This window comes from Phyllostomus hastatus, unplaced genomic scaffold, assembly GCF_019186645.2.
Source record: "Phyllostomus hastatus isolate PE091 unplaced genomic scaffold, TTU_PhHast_1.1 phas_scaffold_12, whole genome shotgun sequence".
NCBI lineage: Eukaryota > Metazoa > Chordata > Mammalia > Chiroptera > Phyllostomidae > Phyllostomus > Phyllostomus hastatus.
In genome coordinates, this window is record NW_025334007.1 from 20,609,479 (window position 1) to 20,635,652 (window position 26,174).

The window sequence follows — 26,174 nt, forward strand, 5'->3', positions numbered from 1 at the left end:
AAAAGATTTTATTGATTTATTTTTAGAGAGGGAAGGGAGGGAGAAAGAGAGAGAGAGAGAGAGAAACATCCATGTGTGGTTGCTGGGGGCCGTGGCCCACAACCCAGGCATGTGCCCTGACTGGGAATCGAACCTGCGACGCTTTGCTTCGCAGCCCGCGCTCCATCCACTGAGCTACACCAGCCAGGAAGAACACGATTTTTAAAGTGGGCAAAATGGGCCTGGCTAGGTGGCTCCGTGGATTGGAGCGTTGTCCCAGGCAACAAAGGTTTGTGGGTGCGATCCCCAATCAGGGCGCATACAGGATGCAACAGATGGATGTTTCTCACACCTACCTCTCTCTCCCCCCACCCCCCATTCTTTCTCTCTAAAACCAATAAGCTTCTCCTCAGGGGAAGATTTACAACACGGGCCAAACGTTCGACTAGACAAAGGAGATGATCACACGAGAAAATGCTCCATATCATTATTCATTAGCCAAGTGCAAATTAAAACCACGGGGAGAGGCCGTTTCCCTCGCGTTAGGATGAGTACCATCGAGAAGATAATAACAGGCCTTGGCCGGGAGGTGGGGAGATTGGAACTCTGGCGCAAGGCTGGTGGGAAAAGCCGGGCGACGGGGAGTGTTTGGAGAACAGTCTGGCAGTTTCTTAACATGTGAAACAGAAATTAGCCGTGCACAGTAGCCGTGGCACGCCCCGATTTCTGTCCGAGGGAAATGGAAATAGATATCCGTGGAAAAGAATGGTATACAAATGTTTATCATGGGATTGTTTATACTAGCCACCCCTTGGAAACGACAAAAAAAGAAAGTGGCCGCCCTGGCTGGCGTAGCTCAGTGGATGGAGCACAGGCTGCGAACCAAAGCGTCGCAGGTTCGATTCCCAGTCAGGGCACATGCCTGGGTTGCAGGCCACAGCCCCCAGCAACCACACATGGATGTTTCTCTCTCTCTCTCTCTCTCTCTCTCTCCCCCTCCCTTCCCTCTCTAAAAATAAATAAATAAAAATCTAAAAAGAAAGAAAGAAAGAAAGAAAGAAAGAAAGGCCTGTCATGGCAGAGGCCATGGCTTTAAAAAAAAAAGAAAAGAAAAAAAAAAAGAAAGTGGCTATCGGCAGACGAACGGATAAGCACAATGCGGTGAAGCCACTCAGTAGCGTGAGGCTCGCTCACACACACGGAGATGAAGTCCCGGTACACGCTCCAGCACGGGCGGGCTTTGGAGACATCCCGCCCCTGAAAGAAGGCAGGCACTGGCCACCACACATTGTGTGGGTGTATTTATAGGGAAGGGCTCAGCCGCGGCAAATCTAGGAAGGGACAGAAAGTATGTCAGCCAGACCCTCGGTCGTGGGCCTGGGTGAGTTGATTTTATGATCCTGTAAATTAGACCTCTGTAGAGGTATTTGAAAAAAAAATTTTAAGGTATTGATTTGAGAGAGAGGGAAACACCCGTCTGTTGTTCTGTTTACTGATGCATCCTTGGGTGGGTACTTGTCTGTGCCCTGGCCGGGGTTCGAACCTGCACCCTTGGCGCATTGGGCCGATGCTCTCACCCACACCGGGCTACCCAGCCAGGGCTGTGCACTTCTTATCAATGACCGACCTTGGGATTTGGTAGAGATTAGCCTGGACGGATCAGCAGTGATGTCACGAGCATTGCACAGACATCGCCCATCTGGAGAACATCTCGGCCCCCTTGCCGGGGAGCGCGCCCTGAGCACCGCCTCCCATCCCGCCCCCACACATATTTCCCGTTACTCACGTGTTGGGCGCGGGTGGCGAGCAGGGTCATGGGAACGACCGTGACATTTGATTGACCTTGGGCCAGGCAGAACGGCCTTTGTGTGGTGGGAGCCAGGCCTCTGGGCTTCCGGCCTCGGCGTGGAAGGGCACGGAACTGTTTACGAACGGATGACACAGGGCGGCCGGGATGTCAGGACTGCGTCCTGGGGGGACTCCAAGGCCCGGGTCCGAGGGCTCTTCCGGTATACCAGTTGTCCCGACGGCTCCTTCTGCAGGAGACGGACGGGGTCCCTGTTCAAGTCCGCACGTTTTTCTGGGTGAGCCCTGGCTTATTCGGGAAACACCTTCTTCTTCTTGTCTCCTCGCCCATGTCTTCCGACTCCATCGTTGGTTTCTCTGCTGTGTCTTGTGTTTGAGTGAAGGAGGTGACCTTATTTCTAGAGAAACTTGGAAAGCGTCTTCTCTGAATGCATTGCACTTTTTTTTTTGTTTTTGAGAAATGAGGACTTCTTTCCAACAGAGACGGTTTAGTTGTGTTATCCGTGCAGCCTGTTTCTCTGAGAAAGTCATCTTCTTAGGGTTTTTTGTTCTGTTTTTTTTTGTTTTTGTTTTTTTTTGTTTTTTACACAATGCGGTCATGAATTTGGTCTACAAGATGCCTTTGAAATAGATCTCATCCTAATAAGCCCTGAGCCAAAGAACCCCAAAGACAGTCGAGCTAATTGGAGGGAGACCCGTGTTTGAGTTGGTTTTTCGGTGTTCGAGGCAGTAGAATTCCCGGGCGTGACTCGGTGTCCGCAGCAAGGGAAGGAGGTCACCAGACGAACACAGCAGTGCCCAGCGCCAGCCTTCAGTAATCTCATGGCGGTGGCCTGAGGTTGTCTGCAGGCAGCATGTGGAACCCTCCAGACACCACGAAAAGTGCAAAGAAGCAGGATTCCTACCTCCCCACGACCCACCTGCCCAGCCCTTACTGCACCCTCGCAAGCAGCGACTTGAAATCTTGGTTGCAAACCCTGTGTGTCAGGTCCTTTGACGTCGGGAGAGCTGAGCCATGCTTTCCAACTCCAGGGTTGCGAGGGACCTTCCCTACTTCCTGCCCGCCCACCAACCCACATGTCCCAGCAGCCGGTTGGAAGGCCACGGTCGCTGTGATGGGTGCAGACAGTTCACGGGAGGGGAACTTGGGTATCGCGATAGGCATGCCCGGCTACGTCTGCCTATAAAGAGAGAGCAGAAGCCATGAACGCACCGATTCGAGGGGTAGTCAACGCCTGGCCTCTGGTGTCTGGAAAACATAAAACCCAAAATGACGCGTCACCGTGTGCAGAGTGAGTTGGGGGGGTCCCGGTTGTGGTTCAGGCCCCCCCCCGCTTTTGTCTCCATGGACACCCCTCTGTGGCTGCTGATGGAGGGGACCCAGGTAGGTGGCTTCGCTTACTTATTTGCTTCCCACCAGTCAAAGGACGGTGAGCTTTCAGTGATCCTGAATAAGTGTTTCAGACACACAAAAAACATGACTCATAGCATTTTATCTTCAGAAACACTTATGGAAAGTCTTCATTTTTTTTTTATGTCAGAGAACAGTGTGTATTAGTTCCGTAGCCAGGATCTAAATGCACTGGGAACGTTTATGACTCTTATTGGAAAGGATGGATTTTTACGTTCTGATGCATGAAACTAATGTCCATGGTCAGATATTTGTATTAACATGATTTTATGTATATTGTTTAAATGTGGGGTTTTGTTTTTTATTTTTTTGGTACATCATGCAATTTCCTAACCAGAGTGGGTGAGACATTTCAGAAATGTATCTAGAGGATAAGATGCTACAACTAGAGATGTATTAGCTACCTCATATGCATTTCTTTTAAGAATGTGGGAAATCTCTTTTTTGACAATTTAATTTCCTTTTTATTTTTTCCTTAAACTCACATTAGCTTTTTTTTTTTTTGGCAGTAGTCTCATTTTACCCCCCAAACTGCATTGTCACAGGGTAGCTACTATTTTTTTGAAAATGACATTTTCAATTTGTTCTTCTTGACATCTTTTTTTTTTTTGTGCATCTCGCATCCCCCAATTTGATTTTTTTTTTTTTTTTTGGAAATCCAGCCGTAACAGATTTTAACTTTTTGTGTGACCTTTTTTTTTTTTTTCCCTTTGGGTGGTATGTTTCTTTCTCTCTCTCTCTCCTGAATTTTTTGCAAACCTGTTGTTTTTGAATTCTTTTTCCCTTTATTTTCCTGCTTGATATGACCCCAGGAGCCAACACAAAGAAACACACAGATGAGATTACCAGTAATGACGGAGGTGGCGACGAAGGTATTTTTTTTGGCTTTTGTTTTCCTCCCACTTCGACCCTGATGCATGGTTTGGTATCTCTCTCTTTCTTTTTTTTTTTTTTCCTTTTTCCTTTCCACCTGTTTTTCCTCCCGTGCCCCGAAGTGAGGACACTTCGGTGTGCCTCCTTCTCTTCTTCTTGTTTGCAAACCAGTCGTTTTTCATGGCGATGCGGTCTCTTGCTCACGGTGCCTGTAAGAAGACCTGTCGACATTGTTTGTAAATACGAACTGAGTAAACCAGAGGGGAATTTACAAACAAGTTCATTTTTTCTTTTCCTTTCTTTGTTCTTTTTTCTTTTTTTTTTTTTGTGTGTGTGTTGGTCACAAGAAGAGAAGATGAACTTTGGAAACATGCATGTATCCTTTCTTTTCTTCCTGGCCAATGTGATTTTGTGCATTGATGTCGTATTTTGGACCTTTGGTCGTCATTCCGCCTGTGGTCTGCAGAGCTCCACGGGGCGCCTCCGCCGCACTTTTTGCGTGGCTGGCGTGGCCGGTTTTTTTGTTTGTTTTTGCAAACGTACTGATCCCAAACCAGGTTTCCAAGAAGCTTCTCTGGTTCACAGTGAAATACATGAAAAAGTGGATCATGAACAAGGCGCTGTCGATTCTTCCAGGACAGCCTTTAGCGTCATGGAAAGAAAAAAAAGTAGACATACTCGAGAAGTAAAAAAAATATATATATAGTTTTATGTATTTTACTTTTATCCCATGGCTGTTTCCTAAACATCTTTGTCGCAAAAAAAAAAAAGTTTCTCCTATGTTCCCAGTGGCAAGTTCCTTGAAGGATCCCTAAACGCTTGACAGATTTCTCACCAGACCTAAATTGATTTTGTTAAAACACAATGAAAGAGAACCTCTCCGTGGCCCACCAGCACCCTGAATCAATGGTAGAAAAGAAACGAAACGTGAGGTCTCACACGAGTCTCCGTGAAGGCTTTGTAGCCCGGGAGCTGAGGACCAGCACGCGTTATCAGCCCGCCCTCATTTCGCTCCAACGCAGGAAGGTCCGGCGGAGACCCGTGCCCCTCTGGCTGAAAGGCGATTTAAATTATTACTGTTTCACCTGAGCTGTGCTTGTCTGCAGTATGTGAAGAGAAGGGATGAGGAATCTCTTGTGTGGGCCGTGCAATGTCACACTCTGCAGCTGATTCCACATCCAGCCTGCCCTCCGGTGCCGGTCCCAGAATGCCTGCACTTTTGTTTATAGGCACTCAAAAAAAAAAACAAAAAACCACAGACTCTGGCACAAAGGATGCTCCTTTTTATTACAAAACCTGTTATCACAAAACGATAAGCATGTCATCCTGTCACAGAACAATGTCACACTCCAGCGCACCCTGTGACATTTTCGGTGAACGGTTGAAATGAAAACTGTAAATGATTACCTCTATATTACTACCCTACCAACCACACGCGGGCAGGCGTTGCTTCTGCCAGACCCTGTACATTAAAAAATAAAAACAAAAACAAACCAAACAAAACAAAAAAAAGTCCTCCGTCTGGCTGTCTTGCCGAGTCTAGGGGTTTCATTTGCGCCTGCCTCCGTTCTCTGTTCTTAGTGTATTTCCGTGCATCGCTGGAGTCTGTTGTCATGGCTCTCGTAAGACAAGTTCGTTAGGCTTGGAATTAATACGGCACCTGGCCCTCGACGCCCTCAAGGTCAAGAGAACCTTGTTCTCTGCGTCTTGGGAGGGAAGAGATGTTAACCTGACATTCTCTCTGAGGGGAGCCCTGAAAGCAGGTTGTGACAACCTCCCCTACTCCCTTTTCTGCAGGAAAGTAGCCAGCAGCCCGTGAAGAGTTACTAAAGAAAGGCAAACCGGCCTGGCTGGCGTAGCTCAGTGGATGGAGCGCGGGCTGCAAACCAAAGCGTCGCAGGTTCGATTCCCAGTCAGGGCACATGCCCGGGTTGCAGGCCATAACTCCCAGCAACCGCACATTGGTGTTTCTCTCTCTCTATCTCCCTCCCTTCCCTCTCTAGAAATAAATAAATAAAATCTTAAAAAAAAAAAAAAAGGCAAACCAGGGGCCAGAGAGAGCCAGGACCGTCCCCAACTCCACACACGATAGTGACCGAGCTTTATGTAAAAAGTCCGTGTCGTGTAGGTCGCAGAAATCCTTAACAAAAGCTTTTTCCTTTCTACTTGAATTTTATATGAGAAAAGAAGACATGGTCCTTGGCGCTGTGCATTCAGTAACCGAGGGCAGCCTGACACTGGTTTGTGTACTTGACTGTGACCCGTGGGTTTCTGGAACCTTCTCGACTCTTTATGATATCCAGTGGCCCCTGATGAGCTCATGTGGAGATGACCCTTAAAATTCACGGGATCCAAAGGAGGGTGGCTCACTTCCTTGAAATTCTTTTCTGATCTTGGGAAAGGGTGTCAATGAATTAAGACAAAAAAAAAAGAAGGGACAATAAATGTACTCGGGTACATTTGATTTTCTTTTGATACCAGATATTTCAGGGATTTATACAGACACACATAAACCTAGTTATGTGCATACGTATCCAGAAATCACGATGATTGTGGTCAGACTTGTCAAACGTGAAAATACGGCCACAGGATGACGTCCTACTAAACGTTCAAGTTTCCATCCTCAGTTCTCCCCGAAGCAGGCTCCGTCCCCACAGACCATTGCAAGAGTCCAGTCCGCTAACAAAGTCATGGCCACAGTGGCGGCCAGTCCCAGCGGGAGTCCACATTCCCTGGGAACATTCACAGGATAGCTTCCCAATAACTTTACCTCGAGGTTGCAGTCTTGGGCTATTTTTATTCCCTCTCTTTTCCTTTTATCACGTAAATGCGTGGGCATCTTACAGCCAGTCACCAAGAGCAAAAACATTTGCGGGGACCTCTTTTCTTGATTGTATGGGTTTTTTTTGTTTGTTTGTTTTTACACAGTGCTGTGCTGTGGATCATTTTTTTTTAGCCATTTGGTTACTTTTTGTCGTTTGGCTGTGGTGACAGTTTGTAGAGTCACAACTGTCCTACGGAGCTCACGGTTGACCAAAGAAGGCAGGTAACGCTAAAAGTACGTGACAACTTCCACGCCGATTTCACCCTCAGGCGATGGAACTATTGTTTCCTGATGAATGCCTTGAGCTTCTGCAACTTCAGCCACCTTTTAGGATGTGAGCACTATTTAGAGAATAGGCCATATTTCAGCTAAATCCTTCCTTTTTTGAGTGTCTCAGACATCCGCAGAAGCACACGCATACCGGATGTCAGTATGCTCCTCCGACTGTCATTTCCGCGAGTCGGAAATGCAGTAGCGTGGACCGTTTTGCCCGGGCAGCCGCATCACGGCATCTGCGGCTCACCTACAGACAGGGGTTCGAGCCCAGCCCAAGGCAGGGCGAGTCAGCAGTGCCCCGAGCCGCTGCGGGCGGAGCCTCCGTCCATCGCTGCGGTTCTTGACTGTGTTTCCCCCCTTCCCGTCCCCCCCCCCGCCCCCCTGCAGACATCCACGACCAGAGCAGCAAGAAGCCCGTGATGGTGTACATCCATGGCGGCTCCTACATGGAGGGCACCGGCAACATCATCGACGGCAGCATCCTGGCCAGCTACGGCAACGTGATCGTCATCACCGTGAACTACCGGCTGGGCATCCTGGGTGAGTCCCCCGGCGGGAGTTCCGCGCTCTCTCTCTCTCTCTCTCTGTCTCTCTCTGTCTCTCTCTCTCTCTCTCTCTCTGTCTCTCTCTGTCTCTCTGTTCTCGCTGGGACGGTCGGTCGGTCGGCCGCTGCGGTGCCACCGCTGTCGCCGGGAGGTTCATGCTTTCCGGGGAAGCCGTGAGATTGCATGTTTCTGCTCCTTTTAGCGCGTTCCCAGGGCACAGGGTGTGGCGGGCCACGCTGCGTGGCCCTACACTGGGTCACGGGGGATGACGCCGTGACAGCGGTTAACGGTGGCCGCGTGCCGTAGCTTTTTCCGCGGGTCGTGTAGGTGTGTTGCTGCTTGTGCGCTGGGGAGAAAAACCTTCGCCCTAGTCTTTTTTTATTGTTTTATCGGATTGTCTGGGTTTGGGCCTCCTAGCCTGGCCAGGGGATTCCAGGAGCTCTCTTTCTGCCCATCCCGTGCGTTAACGCTTGTTTGTATGTTATGCCATTTTTGTGCTCAGCAGTGAGAGCACGTGGGCTAACTGTGTGGCTGTTCAAGAAACACGGTGGTTGTGTTGCTGTTTCGTCCGTTTTCCTCCAGCTGGGTCTTGCAGAGTGTGTTTTGGGAGGCGTGAGCTAAGGTCTACCTGGGTTGCGCATCTCGTGCCCGAAAGACCCCTCCACCTGAGGAGCTACATGCGTTTTCCAGGCGGCCCCGCGGCGTGGTTTACGAGTGTGAGGCGCCTGTGTCGCGGCGTGGTCACGGGAGCACGTCAGAAAACGGACGCACAGGGTTTGCGAGGGCCGCTGTGTCCCGCGGAAATGTGGCTGAACCCCTTCCCTCCACACAGACAGACGTGACCAAGAACATTTTGTTCCCCACTCGATGTTTTCATCTTTATGTTGAGGTTTGTTTGTTTTTTTTTCTTCCATTCACCTCTGAAAACAGTCACTTATGAAAGGCCGCAGAAGAGGGTGAGTTGTAGAAACGCATTTGTAACGTAGAAATACATGCAAACCACCCCCACCTCCCCGGATGCTTGCAAAAGCGGCGCCGTTTGGAGCAGCCGTAAAACACTCGAAATTCCCTCCTGGTTTTTTAAGAGAAACAAAGTCTCCGGTTCAAGAGCCCTCTCCTTGCCTGGTGCTGTTTTATTTTCTTCTTTTCTCATGGGCTGCATGAGCCAGCTCTTTGTGGAGTAATTTTACTTCATTTCACGGAGTGATGACAGTCAGCCATTCTGAGCTTCTCTCTCTCTCTCTCCCAGAGACTTCTGGCTGCTGCCTCTGGCCACTCCTGTTGAAAACAGGAAATCGTGTTTTCTGATCTTTTACAAAAGGTCCATTCTCAGAGAGAGGGGGGAGGGGGCGGCAGGGAACAGCCTGCCAGGCCCCCTCCTGTGCCTGTCAAAGGGGGGAGTCTGTCCCCCCCCCGCAGAGTCAGCACGGGCCTCAGAGCTGTTCTCTGAGGGAAAGAAATGGGCACTGCGCAACGTCTTGCTTCGGAGAAACCGCACCCTAGTTCTCTTGCGTGCATGACCGGGGGGTGGGGGGGATGTGTCTTTGAAAGGCTAGGTTTCAGAAAGAAATTGATTTTCCCCCTCTAATGCCAGACGGCACTACACAGCTCTACAAGGGAATCCCGTCTGCATGTGGCTCATCGGAGAATTCTAGTGCTTATCTTGGAAAGGGATGTAGGAGTTCTGGAGTTCTTAGTTGTTTGTTGAGAGAGAGAGAGACAGAGAGAGAAGTAGAGGGAGAGAGAGAGAGAGAGAGAGGGAGAGATAGAGGGAGAGAGAGAGAGAGAGAGGGAGAGAGGGGAGAGAGAGAGGGAGAGAGAGAGAGAGAGAGAGAGAGAGGGAGGGAGAGGGACAGAGAGAGAGGGAGGGAGGGAGAGAGAGGGAGGGAGAGAGAGGGAGAGAGGGAGAGAGAGAGGGAGAGAGAGAGAGAGAGGGAGAGAGAGAGAGAGAGAGGGAGAGAGAGAGGGAGAGAGGGAGAGGAGGAGAGCGAGGGAGGGGGGGGAGAGAGAGGGAGAGAGAGGGAGAGAGAGAGAGAGAGGGAGAGAGAGAGAGAGAGAGAGAGAGAGAGGGAGAGAGAGAGAGAGAGAGAGAGAGGAAAGGGGGGGGAGAGAGAGGAAGAGAGGGAGGGAGATGTGGAAAGAACCTTGCCTGCAGAACTTTGCTCAGGGGAGAACACTAGGTTCACCGTTTGCTCCCGGAGCTGAAGGAAGAGCCGGGGGAGGGGAGGGCAGGCGCGGAGGGGGAGGGGAAGCCGGGGGATGAAAGGGGCCATTCAGCCTCCTCTGTTCCCCCAGCGGACACCACAGACCCCCTTTCATTTGCCGCAGTGCAGTGGGCCAGCTCTGCCGGTCCGATGCCTGTCCGATGCCGCCGTGACACTGGCTTCCCAAGCTGACTCGGTTTCCCTTTTTCTCTCCGACCTTGCCTTTGCCACGGTCCCCTTTTGCGAGCTGGTAGCCCCCACTCCCCTCTGGCTTTCGGGAAATCGCTGTGATGGGTCTCTAAATGATCCCTAGGACCGCCTGCCTCCAGAAATGTGAGTCATAATCAAGGGACATGACGCGCTGCCCACCCGTGATCATCCCCGTGATCGCTGGGGGGACAGGTCGGTGGCCCTTCAGCCGAACGTTGAAATGTGGTTGAAGGGCCTTTCTTCAGAAAACTCACGCATACAGCCCTGGCTGGTGCGGCCCAGTGGATTGAATGCTGGCCTGCGAACCAAGGAGTCGCCGGTTCGATTCCCAGTCACGGCACATGCCTGCCTTGTGGGCCAGGTCCCCAGTAGGGGGCGTGAGAGAGGCGACCACACACTGAGGTTTCTCTCCCTCTCTCTCCCCCTGCCTTCCCCTCTCTCTAAAAATAAATAAATGGATACAAATCTTTAAAAAAAAAGTCCTCATGCATCCATAGTGATGCTGCTCTCCTGTTTAAGGAAGGGGGAAACCTATGGTTAGACATGATTTTTTTTAACAGAGTAACAAGGTGTGTCGCCCTTCCCAAAAGACAGGGTGGACAGATGAATCATGGTGAAAACGGACGGTGGCTTGGAAAAAAAACATGGATTTTAACCCATGACAGAAAGGAACGCATGGCCCTGGCTGGTGTAGCTCAGTGGGTTGAGCGCGAGCTTTGAACCAAAGCGTCGCAGGTTCGATTCCCAGTCAGGGCACATGCCTGGGTTGCAGGCCACGGCCCCCAGCAACTGCACATGGATGTTTCTCTCTCTCTCTTTCTCCCTCCCTTCCCTCTCTAAAAATAAATGAATAAAATCTTTTAAAAAATTACAGAATTTAAATTAAAAAAAAAAAGAAAGGAAGTCACACCTTCTGTCGACTTTGTGTCCATCGTGTGGCCCCGAGACAGTCAGCTAATTTTTTCAAAGAGTCTGTGTCTCGAAGGGTGTGACTGTCCACCTCTTGCAAGGCCACTGAACGTGTCCTGTAAAGATGCCGTGGCTTAGTGTCACAGGTTCGATTCCCAGTCAGGGCACATGCCTGGGTTGCAGGCCACGCCTCCCAGCAACCGCACATTGATGTTTCTCTCTCTCCCCCCCCCAAAAATAAATAAAGAAAATCTTTTAAATAAATAAATAAAAAGATGCCGTGGGCTTGTGGAGGGGAAGTTCCACAGCCCTCGACTGGGAACCAGGACCCCCAGTCACCCTCTAATTTCCGCTTCCATACACCTCACTGGACGCCATATTCCTGTCACTATGGATTCAGACCAGTGACCGCCGCTGGCCACCTGCGGAACAGCTCCTGTCCATCAAACGCCACCCTCTCCAGGAAGCCCCCGTCGCCGTACAAATGAACAATGGTCTTGTGGGGTCAGTGAGATCGCGTCATTGGCTTTTGGAAACGGGAGTGTCTTCGTTCACGGGAACGGGGCTGCAGTCGTGTTAGCCGTCGGCCGTGTCCTCGGCTGGCCAGCCCAGCACGCTCTGGGAGCTGTTGTTCGTCTCGCGCTCCCGCTCTGGGCTGGTCCCAGGCAGGCTGGGCTGTGAGGGGACCGTTTGCACCCGCACGAGGTGTCCTGGTGTCACTGGTGTTCCCTTTCCTCGCAGAGCAGATGCTCTTTGGCGAGCATTGGCTCTTACTGGGTCTGCGGTGCACGTGGCCGTCGGGAAGGCATGGAAACCCGAAACTCGAGTCGTGTGGAGTCTGCCTCTGTTTTTAGTGGTTGTTTGACCACCTTGGATAGAAAAGAAATGCCCTCTCTGGTGCTTGTTGATGGAAACATCTCAACGTTATTTATTTATGCGTCTGACCAGCCCCTTCCCTCGTGACGTGTATCCCGTGTGCCTGTGGCCGGCCGGCGTGGTCAGCGGGCCGAGTCTCCCTCCATGCAAACGTACATCTTCGTGCGGCTCCTCTGGTCAATTTTTGGCTAACTCACGCTGGGCTGTGTCAGGTACATTGAACGATGTTTTTTATTTATTTATTTTTTGCTCCCAAATGGTGCCGTCTACTGGGTTGACCCAAAAAGTCTATTTACTTTCTTTTTTCCCCATAAAACAAAAGACACATTGTTCATGCTCACCAGCGACGTTATTGATTCGGCTATTTCGGGTGCGTCGGCGCTCTCCTGCGTGGTGCAGCATCGATTGTTCTCCGTGCGTGTCTCCCTGTCATCGCCGGGAGCTTCAGCCGGGCTCCTTGACCTTGGACCCATCGTCCCGTGGGAAACCTCCAGAGACAAAACTTCGCAAGCCACTCGGACGTGGTCGGCCACGGCACCTTCTCCTCACACGGCAAGCATCTCGCCGCATCTCTCTTTTGCCTCCATCACCTGCACAGCAAACAGGTTGGGGCAGGGGGCTGAGGGACAGAGTCATGTGTACCACAAGTCACGTGGAAATACCACGGGGACACGGGGGAGGGTCGGAGACCCCCCGGAAAAGAAGGGACGTGGTTTCTCGGATGCCAAAGTCATGCAGAACAGAAACACCAAGGAGCTCCTGCAAAAGACAAGTTTCATTGTCTTCTTCCTCCCTGGGTGTCTACGCTTCGAACACCCATTTGGGAGACACCGTAATTGGTGGATTTGTGGCGGGTGGTGTGGACAGGAACTGGAAGTCTGGCTCGGACAAAACACCGTGGCCCTATTTTTTCCTTTTTAGTGTATTTATTTTTAACGGCAGCTTCCGTTCTCCACGAGTCTGGTCGTTACAGAGGAAACAGCCAACTGGTTTAACCACCTCCTGCTTTCCTCTTCCGCCTCCTCGTGGCTACAAAAGCCCCTACTGTGTTCATTTGACTTATTCAGCACAATCGGAGGGTGTACTGAGAGGGGGGGCTCTTTTGGGGGGCTAGTGAGGGGCCAAGAAGTTTCCTTTGGGTCAAGCAAGCACAACCCCTTGTCCTTAGCAAGCGGAGGGGCGTGGAAGAAAGCAGCCTTCAAGAAACGGGGGAACCAGGGGTGGGAACGGATATGTTGGGTGAGCAGAAGCAGGGTAAGGTAGAAAGCAGAACACTTTCCAGTTCGAACGGACACCGCTACGGGCCAGAAAGTCTGACTTCTTTTAAGGAACCCTGACCCGTGCACACAGAGATCAAGGAGAATTATCCGTCTGAAGCCGATGTAATTTTATCCACCAGTGTCACTCCAATAAATTCAATAAAAAGTCAGAGAAGGAAAAAAGAAAAAAGAGTCAGGGTTTGTTTAAAGAAGGCGGGATTTTATGCGTGCACGCACCGCCAGTGCTGGAAGCCGCCGTGTTCAGACGCCCTCCATCGAAGAATCGATTCCGTCAGTGGAAGATTTTATTTATTTATTTATTTTTAGAGAGGGAAAGGGGAGAGAGAGAGATAGATAGATAGATAGAGAGAGAGAGAGAGAGAGAGAGACATCCATGTGCGGTTGCTGGGGGCTGTGGCCTGCAACCCAGGCATGTGCCCTGACTGGGAATCGAACCTGCGACGCTTTGGTTCGCAGCCCACGCTCCATCCACTGAGCTACGCCAGCCAGGGCAGGTAAAATATGTGTATCTGCACTCCTTACATTCCGCAGCGGCTCCCTTTTCGCAAATCCCGAAGGTTCCATTTCCCTCAAAGCACCCGCTGACGCCGGCGTCAGCGGTTCGAGGCTGGTCGTGGAGACGGGCCCCGGTCAGCCCCGGTGCAGAAGGCTCAGTGTCTCCGCCGAGACCGGGGTCTCCAAAACACTGACCGGTGCCTGTGTCTCCACACTCCGTTGGATGTTCGGAGTGAGGGAAACAAACCAGACACACGACTGCTCTCTTACCAGGCACTTTTTCCTTCCATGTTTTCCACGGGTGTGCTGAACAATTATGATAATGACAGCAATTGTGGGGTTTTGTTTTTGCTTTTGCTTTTGTTTTCTAAGAGCTGTCCTGCGTTTTTGCAAGTGACTGACGGGCAGGTTTCCTAGATGACGCTAGCATCTCGACGTGGGCGTGTCCCAGGGGGGCCAGGACAAATGTGCACAAACGTGGGGGCTTGAAACCACGGACGTTCACCTGGTCCCCCGTCCTGGAGACCAGGCGTCTGAGGTCCAGGGGTCCCGGGGCTGTGCCCCCGCCACGGGCTGCAGGGAAATCCCTTCTGCCTCTTCCAGCTCTGGGGGCCCCAGGCGTCCCTGGGCTGGTGGCCGCGTCCCTCCCGTCTCTGCCTCCCTCTCCACGTGGCTTCTCCTCCTGTGTGTCTCTGTGTCCTGTTCTCCTCAAGAAACCATCCCTTGACCTTGGGATCACGCCCGTGGAGCACCACCTCACCGGGAGGCCCTGAACTCAGGCCGTCTGCAGAGCGTCCTTCCCGGACAAGGTGGCGTTCTGAGGTCCCCTGTGGGCGTGAGCTGTTGGAGGACACCCCCCAACCCCCGCTTCCTGAAATGGGTCGATACCGCCCTCGGCACCGTGTATTGCCGTGCATTTTGCGCACTATTTTGCCCAGACGTTTGAGGAAAAAAATAAGGATGCACATTGTACGTGGGTGTAATGCTTGTGTACCGTGGGTCTCGCAATCGCACAGAAACACGGCTGCCCGTCATACACGGCGAATTTGGTGTGTGTGCGCACAGGGGTGTCCCATCCTTGCGTGCTTGGTGTTGGGGTGTCCTTCGGCCCAGGATGGCACCTGGTCCCCCCACGGGCCGTGTCACATTTCATATCACCTCCTAGCACATTCCAGCTTCCCCCGTTTCCTTCCGACAACGCATTCCCCAAAAACGCAGCATCCGCAAGTTTCTTTTCCCAGCACTGAAAGCTTCCCCACTCGTGTTAAAAGCATCCTGAGGCTTTTTCCCTGTTGGCTGCAAGGCGTGTTACGCCTTTGTTCCAGCAACGCAGGCAGAACGCCGGAGCTCTCTCTCTCATTCTCTTCCTAAATTGCTAAGCCATCAATATAAAGCGGAAAGTGTCACTTGCCTCTCTCCTCCCCACCTTTTCCCTCTATTAGAAGACCCAATTACGACTGCTCCGTAATGCCCTCTCGCCGAGCACGGCAGGTTGGCCACCCGCCACCTCCACATGGAGACTCCTGGAAATTCACGGCCGAGATGAATGTGGGTTGTTTTTTTTTTTTTAAAAAGGGCCTTTTTCAAATATGGCTCGAGTTTTCACGCCACTCCCGGACTGGGAATGCAAATGAGCCCGCCACACACACACACAGACACACACACACACTAAAACACTCACTCGCACACTGACACAGGGGTGATGTTTGTCCCCCCTGTGAGATGACATCATCTCGCTGCCCTTCCCAGATGAGCGCCCGGCTGCTGCCCACGGGAACGGGCCTCTGACAGAAGTTCTTTAAAAGACGGAATCTTTTTAGTTCCTCGGAGAGCTTCAGAGGGTCCTGCTTCCGCAGCACAGACGGGTCGGGAGCGTGATTGTTGGTGGTGTTATTGGAATGGACACAAACTTGCTTTCCTTTTGGACAGTAGGTTTTGCTTTTGTTTTTTAGAGATTTTATTTATTTATTTTTAGAGAGGGAAGGGAGGGAGATAGAGAGAGAGAGAGAGAAACATCCATGTGCGGTTGCTGGGGGCCGTGGCCTGCAACCCAGGCATGTGCCCTGACTGGGAATCGAACCTGCGACACTCTGGTTCGCAGCCCACACTCCATCCACTGAGCTACGCCAGCCAGGGCAGTAGTTTATGTTTTTCATTGACTTTAGAGAGGGGGAGGCAAAGAAAGAGGCAGAATGAGTTGGGGGGAGGGAGGGAGGGAACATCAGATGTGTGGTTCCGCTTCTCGATGCATCATTGCTCGATGCTTGCGTGTGCCCTGACCGGGGATCAGGCCTGCGGCCTTGGCGCATCTGCTCGATGCCCCAGCCACCGGAGCTCCCCTTCGGGCAACACTCACGCACCCTCTTCCCAGAGTGGCACACTTACTGCTTTTCATGGCAGGGGTCGCGTGGGCAAGATTGCTCGTAGTTCCTGATTCTACTTGTCCAGTTAATCTTGTCTCTTCCATTCATGTCCACCAAGAGCTTCTCGACTCAGAGGTTTTTTTTTTTTTTTCCCCAGTGACACGGAAACGCAGTCTGCATGGAGCACCGTGTTTGTTTCCGGTGCACGGCACAGCCGTGTGACCGCGTGTGTGTGTGTGTGTGTGTGCTGGGGAATGTTCGCCGCGTTTCCCAGACGCCACCTCGTGTCCTCACAGTGTGAGTGTGGTTCCCAGACGCCACCTCACGGCCGCGGTGGGACAGAGGTTCACGTGCACACTCACGGTTCTGAGGTGTCTGTCCTAGCCCTAGATGGCGGATGCCTGTGTTTCCGTTCAGGGCTCCAATTTTTTTTTTAAATCCTCACCTGAGGACACGTGTCACTGATCTTAGAGAGAAAAGGAGGTGGGGGTGGGGAGGGGAGAAAGCGAGAGAGAGAGAGAGAGACAGAGAGAGAGACAGAGAGACGGGAGAGGGATCCATCCGTCCATTGGTTGCCTCCCGTGTGTGCCCTGACTGGGGCTCGAACCTGCAATCTTTCGGTGCATGAAATAGGACCCTCCAACCAATGTAGCCACCCCACCAGCACCTTTTTTTTCTTAATGTTTAATTTATTCATCGCTTTCAGAGAGAGAGAGAGAGAGAGAGAGAGACACTGCTTTGTTGTTCCACGTACTCATGCGTCCATCGGTTCATTCTTGCGTGTGCCCTGACCAGGGATCGAACTCGCAACCTGGGCGTGTGGGGTCGATGCTCTGAGCCGCTGAGCCACCCGGCCAGGGCGGCACTCCGTTGGACAGACGGGGGGAGCTCCGGAGCCGCTCTGAATCGCAGACTTTAAGTGGCTCGTTGTATGTGCGTGTGACACGGTGCACCCTCATCCAGGGACGCGTGGGAAGCCAGTGCTTATTGAACGAGGGACTTCTGAAGCAGCCACACAGTAGGTGGACCCAGTCAACACCCCCCGTCCCACCCCGTGCCGAAATCAGAGAGCAAACCAGACCCGGCCCCGGGCACCTGTTCCCTCCCCTCTGATCCACCCCGCGGTGTTCTATCTCAAGGTCGGACTTGACCTTGACCTGCGGCGACGTCTCCGGCAGATGTCAGAGCCGGCTCAGGCTGCTGACCGGACTTCTGTGCGCCCAGCAGGTGGACAGCCCGCGTTTCGGCAGATGTCCTGAGAACGGCGACCCTGAGGAAACGCGAGATGGTCGTACGTGTCCCGATTCCAGCCCCTGTGCATCCGTGCGCCGGCGTTCGCTCGGCCGTTACGTGTGGCCGAGACGCCATTTCCCGGGGCCTCTGCGTGTTCGACTTGGCCCCTGCATCCTCCAACGCGTCAGCAAGGGTGGGTGGCTTGTTTAATTAGCTTCATGCAATCCTGAGATTCACAGGCAAAAATGTAAAGCAGGGTTTTATGAATCTTACTGGAAAACGTAAAAACTTCAACTACAGCTGGCACACCGTGTTACCGTGTTACATTCACTTCAGGCAAACAGCGTCGGTGGTGAGATACTGATGTGCGTGAGGAGGTGTTGCCCGTGTGTGTCCAGCACTCCCCCGTGGCTGTTCGGTTGTTCTGGTCCGTAGTCCGTGAGCCGGGCCTGGCCTCCCCGGGACTGTTCTGCGACTGCCCATTGGTGCTTCTGCGTCCCTCCCTCCGGCCGCCATCACTTTGTTCTCTGTGTCTGTGACTTTCTTGTCCGTCTGCTTTATTATGTTTACGTTGCACGTGTAAGGGCAGTCACACGGGGTTTGCCTTTCTCCGTCCGACGGACCTCCCTGAGTGTGATGCCCCCCAGGTCCATCCGTGTTGTGGGGGGGCGGTGAGATGTCCTTCTTTTCCCCGCTGAGAGCACGTGAGTCACAGTTGGTCCGTGCGCTCTTCACTGGGCGGACCCTGAGGCTGCGTCCATGTGTCAGCCACAGCACGCAGGTGCCTGCGTCGTTGCGGAGAAGTGTTCCCGTGGTCTCTGCGTGCACGCCCAGAAGTGGCACGGCTGGGTCACGGGGCAGTTCCGATTTTTCATGTTCTCAGGAAGCTCCGTCGTCTTTTCCTTAGTTCGCTGCCCCCCACTCGCCGCTCAGTCTGAGGCATAAAGAACGAATTGGCCACTTCAGGGGCAGCGGAAGAAAAGCACTTCATTTTCCCATTTTCCTCTCATTTCCTGCGCCGCTCTCTGTATCGAATAGGTCATTGTTGGGTGAGTGTTCTCGGTGCAGTTTGTCCTGTTTCTGGGAGGAGGATGGGCCTCAACCGCGGGCCTGGACTTGTGGCGAAGGATGCATTTGTTCTCATCTGAATGGACAGTATCCGTTTGGAGAACCACTCAGCGTATTGTAGCCAGCAGCTCCTCTCTCCAGCCACCCATTCGGTTTCATAATTGAAACGTTGTTGTTTGTGGTGGGAGCTAACCAACATCTATGATCAGTCGATACGGGTTCGTGTTTATTTTGGGTGTGCAAGACAAAAGTTTGTGTGGGGTTTTCACCTTGTTTAATTCCTTGAAGTGGTTTTGTTTTTTTTTTTCATGCATCGAATACACGGTCCTGTCGCGCTCACACCCTGTGCCGAGACTGCTTTGTAAAAAGAAATTGACCGGACCTGCCCCCAGATTTCAGAGGGAGCCTCCAGCCCAATGCAGCACATTTTAAAAAAAAATATGCATAATGAGTTTCGTACAAGTTCCTTACCAATTAATTGTACGTATCCCGCATGCTTTTGAAGTGAGTTAAATGGATCTTTGTTTCTAAAATGAGATTAAAAATTCAAGTCCATCACTTCCTGGAGAACCAAACAGAATTGAATGCATTCCAGCTTGGGTTGGTCCTTGATTTCTTCTTTTTTTTTAAGATTTTATTTATTTATTTTTAGAGAGGGAAGGGAGGGAGATAGAGAGAGAGAGAAACATCCATGTGCAGTTGCTGGGGGCCGTGGCCTGCAAGCCAGGCATGTGCCCTGACTGGGAATCGAACCTGCGACGCTTTGGTTCGCAGCCCGAGCTCCATCCACTGAGCTAGGCCAGCCAGGGTGCAGAAGTCTTTTCTCTTTGCTTAACCCCTTTCACCCTTTTCACCCCAGTCCCCGATGCCCCTCCCCCCCGACAGCGGTCCCTCTGTTCTTTGTCATCTGTGAGTCCGTCTCTGTTCTGCGTGTTCTTTCATTTCCTGCCTTCGGTTCCACCTGCGAGGGGGACCATCTGGCATCTGTCTTTCTCCGACCGGCTGATCGCATTCGGCGTGAGGCCCTGCAGGTCCGTCCGTGCTGTCGCAAAAGACGAGATGTCCGCCAGAGCTTTTGTGGCCACTCCTCTCCCGGGGGACCCTGGGGCCGCTTCCCAACCTTGGCTACCGTGAGTCATGCCGCCGTGGGCCTAGGGGTGGCGACGGCACAGCTGACCCCGCGTAACCTCTGCGGAAGCGTCGTTCGGCTACTAGCCCTCTGCTTCTGCCATTGCGATCTCAGGCCACACTAAGGTAGCGGGAAGGAGGCCCCTCCTGTGATTCTTTCCCACACGAATCTTCTTCTCTCTGGAGGCAGTGCATCGGGCGGGAAGGAATCCCACCAGCTCTAATGTGTTCCCTGTGTCTGACCCACGGGTCCAAATTGTGGCCTTTGCCTCTGGCCCCGCCCCCGACGTGGAGTCTGGCTGCGACACTGTAAGGAGAGGAGAAGGAAGGGGAAACGTCACCAAACCATCGGGACTTCCCTTGGCATGCGCCGTGGGGACCCCCTCCGCCGCCATTGTCCACGAGAACCCGTGGCCGTCACCAGCCGCAGTGGGGCTCCGGGTCTTCTGGGGGTGGGGGGGTTCCGGTCCGCGGCTGCTATTACCCGCCCTTGGTTGCTGGGGTGAGCCCTGCCGGGTGCCATCTCCGTGCCTTCCTCTGGGGACCGCACGCACGCGGACGGGGAGGAGACCTGAGGTCCCGGTGGGTCCCCAGAGCAGACGGCAGCCCCGTCCCCCGCCGATGCCTGTCCCTCCCGCTCACTGGAGAGCACACGGCCCGCGGGAACCCCGAGGCCGGCAGTAGCTGTGTGCCCCACGGGGGACCCCGTGTCCCTCTCCTTCCAGGGACAACGTCGGAACGTCCCCGAGAGTCCCCCACACTCCCTGGCTTTTCCCACCTTGGACGCAGGTGCAAGGTCCTGGCCTGTGTGTGTATTACAATGAAGCTGCGAGGGCGGCAGGCAGGAGGCAGTCCCGGTACAAACAAAGTCTCATCGGATGCTAAACTGATAAGCAAGTCACCGCGTGCTTGCTCGCTCTTCTTGCCTTTCCCTGCCCCGGGGTATGGACGGCAACCCCAAGGCGGTGCCGGCCTGTGGCCGGGAGAAGGTGGTCGTCTGTCTCACCACCCAGCGCTGGGGGCCCTGCCTTCTGAGTCTCTCACCACCTAGTTGGGTGCCTGACTGTCCGGGGGTGCAACCCGTCTCCGACTGGAAGCTTTATCCGTAGGGAAACCGCGGCCCCCAAAGTCCAGTCGCCTTTCTTCTCTCAAGGTCATCACCACCAGGCGTGCATCCAGACCCCTGCGGGCCCCCGAGGCTGTGTGATCTGCTCCAGCTAGGATGTGTGTTTATGTTTTGATTACAGGTGACATGCAAATATCCTGTTAGTGTCAGGGCACGGCATAGCGGTTACACAGGCAGGGGGTGCACGGGCAGGAGGCCCGGAGCACCTGCGCCCAGGTGTGCCTGCTTCCCCCTCACCCGACAGTGGCCACCGTCCTCACAGGAGGCTCCCGGCCCCCCTCCTCCCCCTTACCCTGTGCCCAGGACACTCCACACTCCGACCTGTTTGCTCCTTAATGGGTCACGTGTCTGCTCGCTGGTGACGGGCTGTAGCGGCCGGGTTGTAATTTCTCGGTGTCCAAATCAGTCCTTGGGACCGTGAAGGCCTTCCACGCCTATTTCCTGAACGGAAGAAGAAGTGGTTGAAACACCAAGGGCGTGGGTGTCGGAATGCGTGTGGGCATTGTCTTGTCTTGCTCTTAGGTGTCACTGTGGTTCTGTCTCTCTCGTCCGCAAGGGATGACTGTCCTTCGTGTTTAGTTTTTCTTTTTCAAGACATTTATGGTCTTCGGATTCTTCTCCGGGTATCCAGAAACTTCCGTGGGGTGTGCCAAGGCGTAAGGTTTTAACGTTTTCCTCAGAGACAGGTCTTGGTCATTGAGACACATCCCTGTGACTTTGTCACATGTTTGGGTTTATTTTTCAATTTGGCCGTGACTTCCCATCTGCTTTTTTTGTTTATCTTCTGGTCCTTGAAAAATCTTCCGAAATCCAGAATTCAGATATTTAAAAACTTTAATTATTTGCCCTGGCTGGTGCAGCTCAGTGGATTGAGCGTGGACCTGCGAGCCAAAAGGTTGCTGGTTCGATTCCCAGTCAGGGCACGTGCCTGGGTTGTGGGCCAGATCCCCAGTAGGGGGCGCGTAAGACACAGCCACACACTGATGTTTCTCTCCCTCTCTCCTTCCCTTCCCATCTCTATAAAACTAAAACCAAGGAAAAAATTTTAAAAAATTTAATTATTTTACCAGCTTTCCCACATAGTTTTATCGCCTTTGTTTTTTGTATTACTTCTGAGACATCTCCTGTGTGATTTCAACTCCAGCTAGGTTACATGTTTATTTTTTAGTTACAGGTGATATTCAACATCCTATTAGTTTCCGGGCACAGCAGAGCGGTTAGACATTTACACAACTTCAAAAGTGATCCCCCCCAGTAAGGTGAAAACAGTAAAATACTAGGAAGTACAGATTGGTCACTAAGTAGACATGGGATATATAAAATCCAGGACCGAGAATATAGTCAATAATCCTTAAAAAAACTACATATGGTGCCAGCTAGTCTATTTTAATTTTTAAACATTTTTGACAGTGCAACACAACGTAAAATTTTATTTCTTATATATTAAAAACACTGGAGAACGTTTTAGGGGTCTTTTTACAGCATCATTGTTTGTGTGACCACAGCTGCCCCACTGCATCTTGTTACTGTAGTATTCAGTAGGTTTTGGGGGATTCTTCGCAATTTATTTTGTTTCTTCCTCGTCTCTATTCCTGCCCACGTCTGGGGTTCGGCTGATTGTTATCTGACTTCATCTTTTGGGAGCAGTTCCGGGCGTACGACAACATGCAGAGGGAGGTGCAGGGATCCCCATCGACCCCCGGCCCCCACAGGCAAAGCTCCCCCATAACCAGCGCCCCCCCCCCCAAGATGGGACATTGGTGACAACGGTGAACCTACTCCGACACGACACCATCGCCCAGAGCCCACAGGTGACATTCGGGGTCCCTGTTGCGGTTGTCCGTTCTGTGGGTCTGCGGAACTGGATGATGACATGCACCCCCCAGGACAGCATCACACTGAGCGGTTTCACCGCCCCAATCGCCTTCTGGACCCCACCTCTTCCTCCCGTGCGCCCCCCCTCCCCGACACCTGCCTGTGGGGGAGCGACCCTTTTCCTGCCTCCACAACTTCCCCCTCTGCAGAGCTTCACGGAGAACGCAGAATCATTCCGCACGCAGCGTGTTAAGACTGACTTTTTGTCCGCACACCACCCCGCCCCCGGTTAGGAACAGTGCATGTTCATTTTCCTCCTTCTCCTCTTTTCCCCACGCGAGAGCCCCTGTCTCTTTACTTCCGAGTCACTGTTCCGTGGTCTGGATGGAGCCCGGCTGGCGGACCCGTCCATCCACGCACGGATGACGTCGGTCGAGAAATCCGCGAATGGGCGCCGTAACATACTGAACGTACAGCAGCGCCGGCCGTTACAGCACGAGGCCGATGCACCTTCGCAAGCCCGTCAGAGGTCACGCGCCCCAGAAGAGCGCGGTCGTGGGCCAGTTAGTCACTTTGGGGGCTGAGGCGCGAATGGCAGTGGAGGAAGATTGCTTTGACGCCTTTGAGTGTCTGCCCACGTTGAACGGCTTCGGACGGAGCCCACCGCCGTTCGTTTTCCGAGTCTTGCTGTAGGGGTTTCTGCGGGAAACAGGCAGGGTCCTGGTGAACCAGGTCACCCGTGACATTGTCTCGTGCACTTTTAACTCCCACGCGAGGCCCAGCGACCCCTAAACACCAGCTCCCACCGAAACAAGGGAAACCAAAAGCCTGGAGCCTTGTCCCAGCCCGAGAGCCGCCGGAAACCCCAGGGAGAGTGTGTCTGAAAACGTCTTCGTGACCCCCTCTCCCCCCAACCATGAAGCAGGTCCGTGCTGAATTTCCATGTGCCACCATCCCCTTGGAGCCGTCCAGCCAGCCCCTCTCGCGGCCTCTGGGTTCTGTCGTTGCCGGGGACAATGCGGCCATCAGCGGACGGACGTTCTCCTCGGAAAACAGCACGTTTTCCGGATCTCACTCCCGTGCGTGGCTTTCCCCCCGTTTCCCTTGGGGGTGTCTGCAGGCTTGCTGTGGTGCAGAGAGAGGCCGTGTTCTTTCCGTGTGTCCTTTCGGAATTCTTCGTAATCACTCTGAAGCTTCGCAGTGGGGTTTCACTTGACTCCTGAGAACGCTTAGTCATGGCGTCCTCAGATACCGCACTTGTGTGTTCTGCCTTTTCTCCAAGAAGTAGCCTACTGACACGTAGCTCAGAATTTATCCCGGCTTTTCTTTTAGAGATTTTATTTATTTATTTTTAGTGAGAAGGGAAGGGAGGGAGAGAAGGAGGAGAGGAACATCAGTGTGTGGTTGCCTCTCACGCGCCCCCTGCTGGGGACCTGGCCCACAATGCGGGCATGTGCCGCCACTGGGAATCGAACCGGCGACCGTTTGGTTTGCAGGCCGAGACACTCAATCCACTGAGCCACACCAGCTGGGGCTGCCCCTGTTTTGTATTTTTATTTGTATTTTTTTGTATTTTCAGGCGTCATTCAGAATTTTTTATTTCTGCAGACCTACATTCTATTTAATTGATTATCTGTCTTTTTTTTCTGTACCTATTGTGGGGTAAAACCCATGCTCAAAACGCATCATTTTGTTCCATATTTTTCTCTAGAATTGTGTTTTGTTTCCCCTCATGATTTCCTGTTTTTGCAGTTCATCTTTTTACATTTTCTTCGCTATTACTTTCCAGTTGTGTTCATGCCTGCATCTTGCGTGGCTATTTTTGTGATCACCCCCCCCCCCCTCGTCGTTTTTCCTTTCTCGAGTCTTGATCTTCTTGCCCTGAGTGTTCTGTCTTGGCGTGTCTTGGACATTCTCATTTTATCCTCCCCATTTCTTTTTTTAAAGATTTTATTTATTTATTTTTTTAGAGAGGGAAGGGAGGGAGAAAGAGAGAGAGAGACATCAATGTGCGGTTGCTGGGGGTCATGGCCTGCACCCCAGGCACGTGCCCTGACTGGGAATCGAACCTGCGATGCTTTGGTTCTCAGCCCGCGCTCCATCCACTGAGCTACGCCAGCCAGGGCTTATTCTCCTCATTTCTAATTGTGTTTTCTGTATGCTCCATCTCTGTCTTTTTACCTTTCCGAAGCCCTTCCTCTTCCCTCGTTCACTCATTTTCTCTTATCTGCCCTGAAGCTGACCCATTCGCTCCTCATTTTTATGTTTTTATTCGTCTAATACACTGATCACTATACTCCCTGAATATTTTTGGAGGCGTCTCTTCCTAGTGACCATTATTTCTGCTGCCTCTTACCAGTGGCTTCTTGTTTCCTCCTTGTGATCTGGTCTTGGAGTCTGGAAAGGGAATATTTACAGTAATAACTTGGCACTTGGGCTAATGGGCACAGCAGTTCCGTGCGGGCTCATCCATCATGAATGCAAGTCTCCAGTCCCTTTTCTTTCTTGCTTGTCCTCGAGGGAGAACGCACGGAAGGATTCGTGGTTTAGGGGGAAATTGCTCAGGTCGCATGGATGCCTTCAGTAGAGACTTCGGTTTGACACGTACCCCCTTACGTAGAAATTTCTTCCAGATTGGAGGATGCCCAAGGGCAGAAGCTACTCTGTCTGCACCGGGGGTCCTACTGGTCTACCTACGCGAGTCGGCACTTTGTCGTCAGCTTTGGTTCTGCCGTCTCTCTGATTTTAGCATTGAGTTGTGTTGTAAGAGTGTTTTTTGAATCATGCAAATTTTTATTTGTTCTTAATAAGCCACTTGGCTTGAATTACCTGGTCTTGTACTGCAAGGTGTAGATTGTGGGTGTATTCCGATGGTAACGCAAAGGGAAGATAAGACATACCCATTTGTACAGAAAATACAAAATATCTTACGAGAGTCTCTTCAGAGCAGTTTGGAATTCCGAGAGTCACTATGTTGTTTCTGAGGCATCAGATAGGCACCCTTACTCCTAACAGCCCACACGTCAAAGACATCTCAGACACTTCATCATTCAGCAAGACGGCACCAGCCCCCCGAATTTTCACTAGGATTTATGTTCCTGCTGGAGTTGTGGACGAATATTTTTATTAACATTTCTCTGTGGGCATGGAGCCGTACTTTTGGGTTTTCCTAACTTTCCGTAAACTTTTCAGTCAGCCTAGGAGTGTTTCCTGGGAAATAGGACTTTGGCTATTTTTTGTTTATTTGAGAGAGTCTGACCTTTAAGGTGCATGATTACAAGGCGTTTTAGCATAAACTCCTGAGTTGTTATAAATAGGAATGACTGCAGCCAGCGTTTCATTTACAATTCAGATATTTAAATTTTTTCTCATCAAGAGGCTCTCTCATTTACATCGGCATAGCGTTATGCAAGATCGTTGACCTTCGAGACGAACGGCGGTTATTGGCAGCCCTCCGTGGGGATGTCTGAGTTAGGTCCATGTCGTGGCGATAATGATGGCCGCTTTGCGGACTTCCTGTGCGGAATATGGGAGGTGGCCCCTGCAAGGACCTGGGGAGCTTCTCCGTGCACCTGCATCACCCCCGCAAGCTCATGGTCCTGGCCACCGTGGACATGCTCCTCAGTCCCGCGGAGTGGATTTATGCGTGAAGTCTTGGCACAGTAAAAAAGAATGATGGCATATTCCTCCCCCCCCCCCGGAATTAACATTTCTTGCGATATTAAAATACATAGAGTTTTCGAGGAATGCAAG

The 26,174-nt window shown here is 52.1% G+C and overlaps 1 protein-coding gene across 5 annotated transcripts in view; it reads left to right on the forward strand.

The window, feature by feature from the left end:
- The window catches only part of NLGN4X (neuroligin 4 X-linked), a 151,443-nt gene that overhangs the window by 88,534 nt on the left and 36,735 nt on the right, over positions 1-26,174 (forward strand). For 4 of the 5 annotated variants that reach the window (XM_045855957.1, XM_045855960.1, XM_045855959.1 and 1 more), the window contains 2 exons: positions 4,009-4,068; positions 7,557-7,709. In XM_045855957.1, the coding sequence (XP_045711913.1) occupies positions 4,009-4,068; positions 7,557-7,709 (213 nt within the window). The remainder of the gene's footprint in view (positions 1-4,008; positions 4,069-7,556; positions 7,710-26,174) is intronic. The other variant, XM_045855961.1, reaches the window with a different exon arrangement.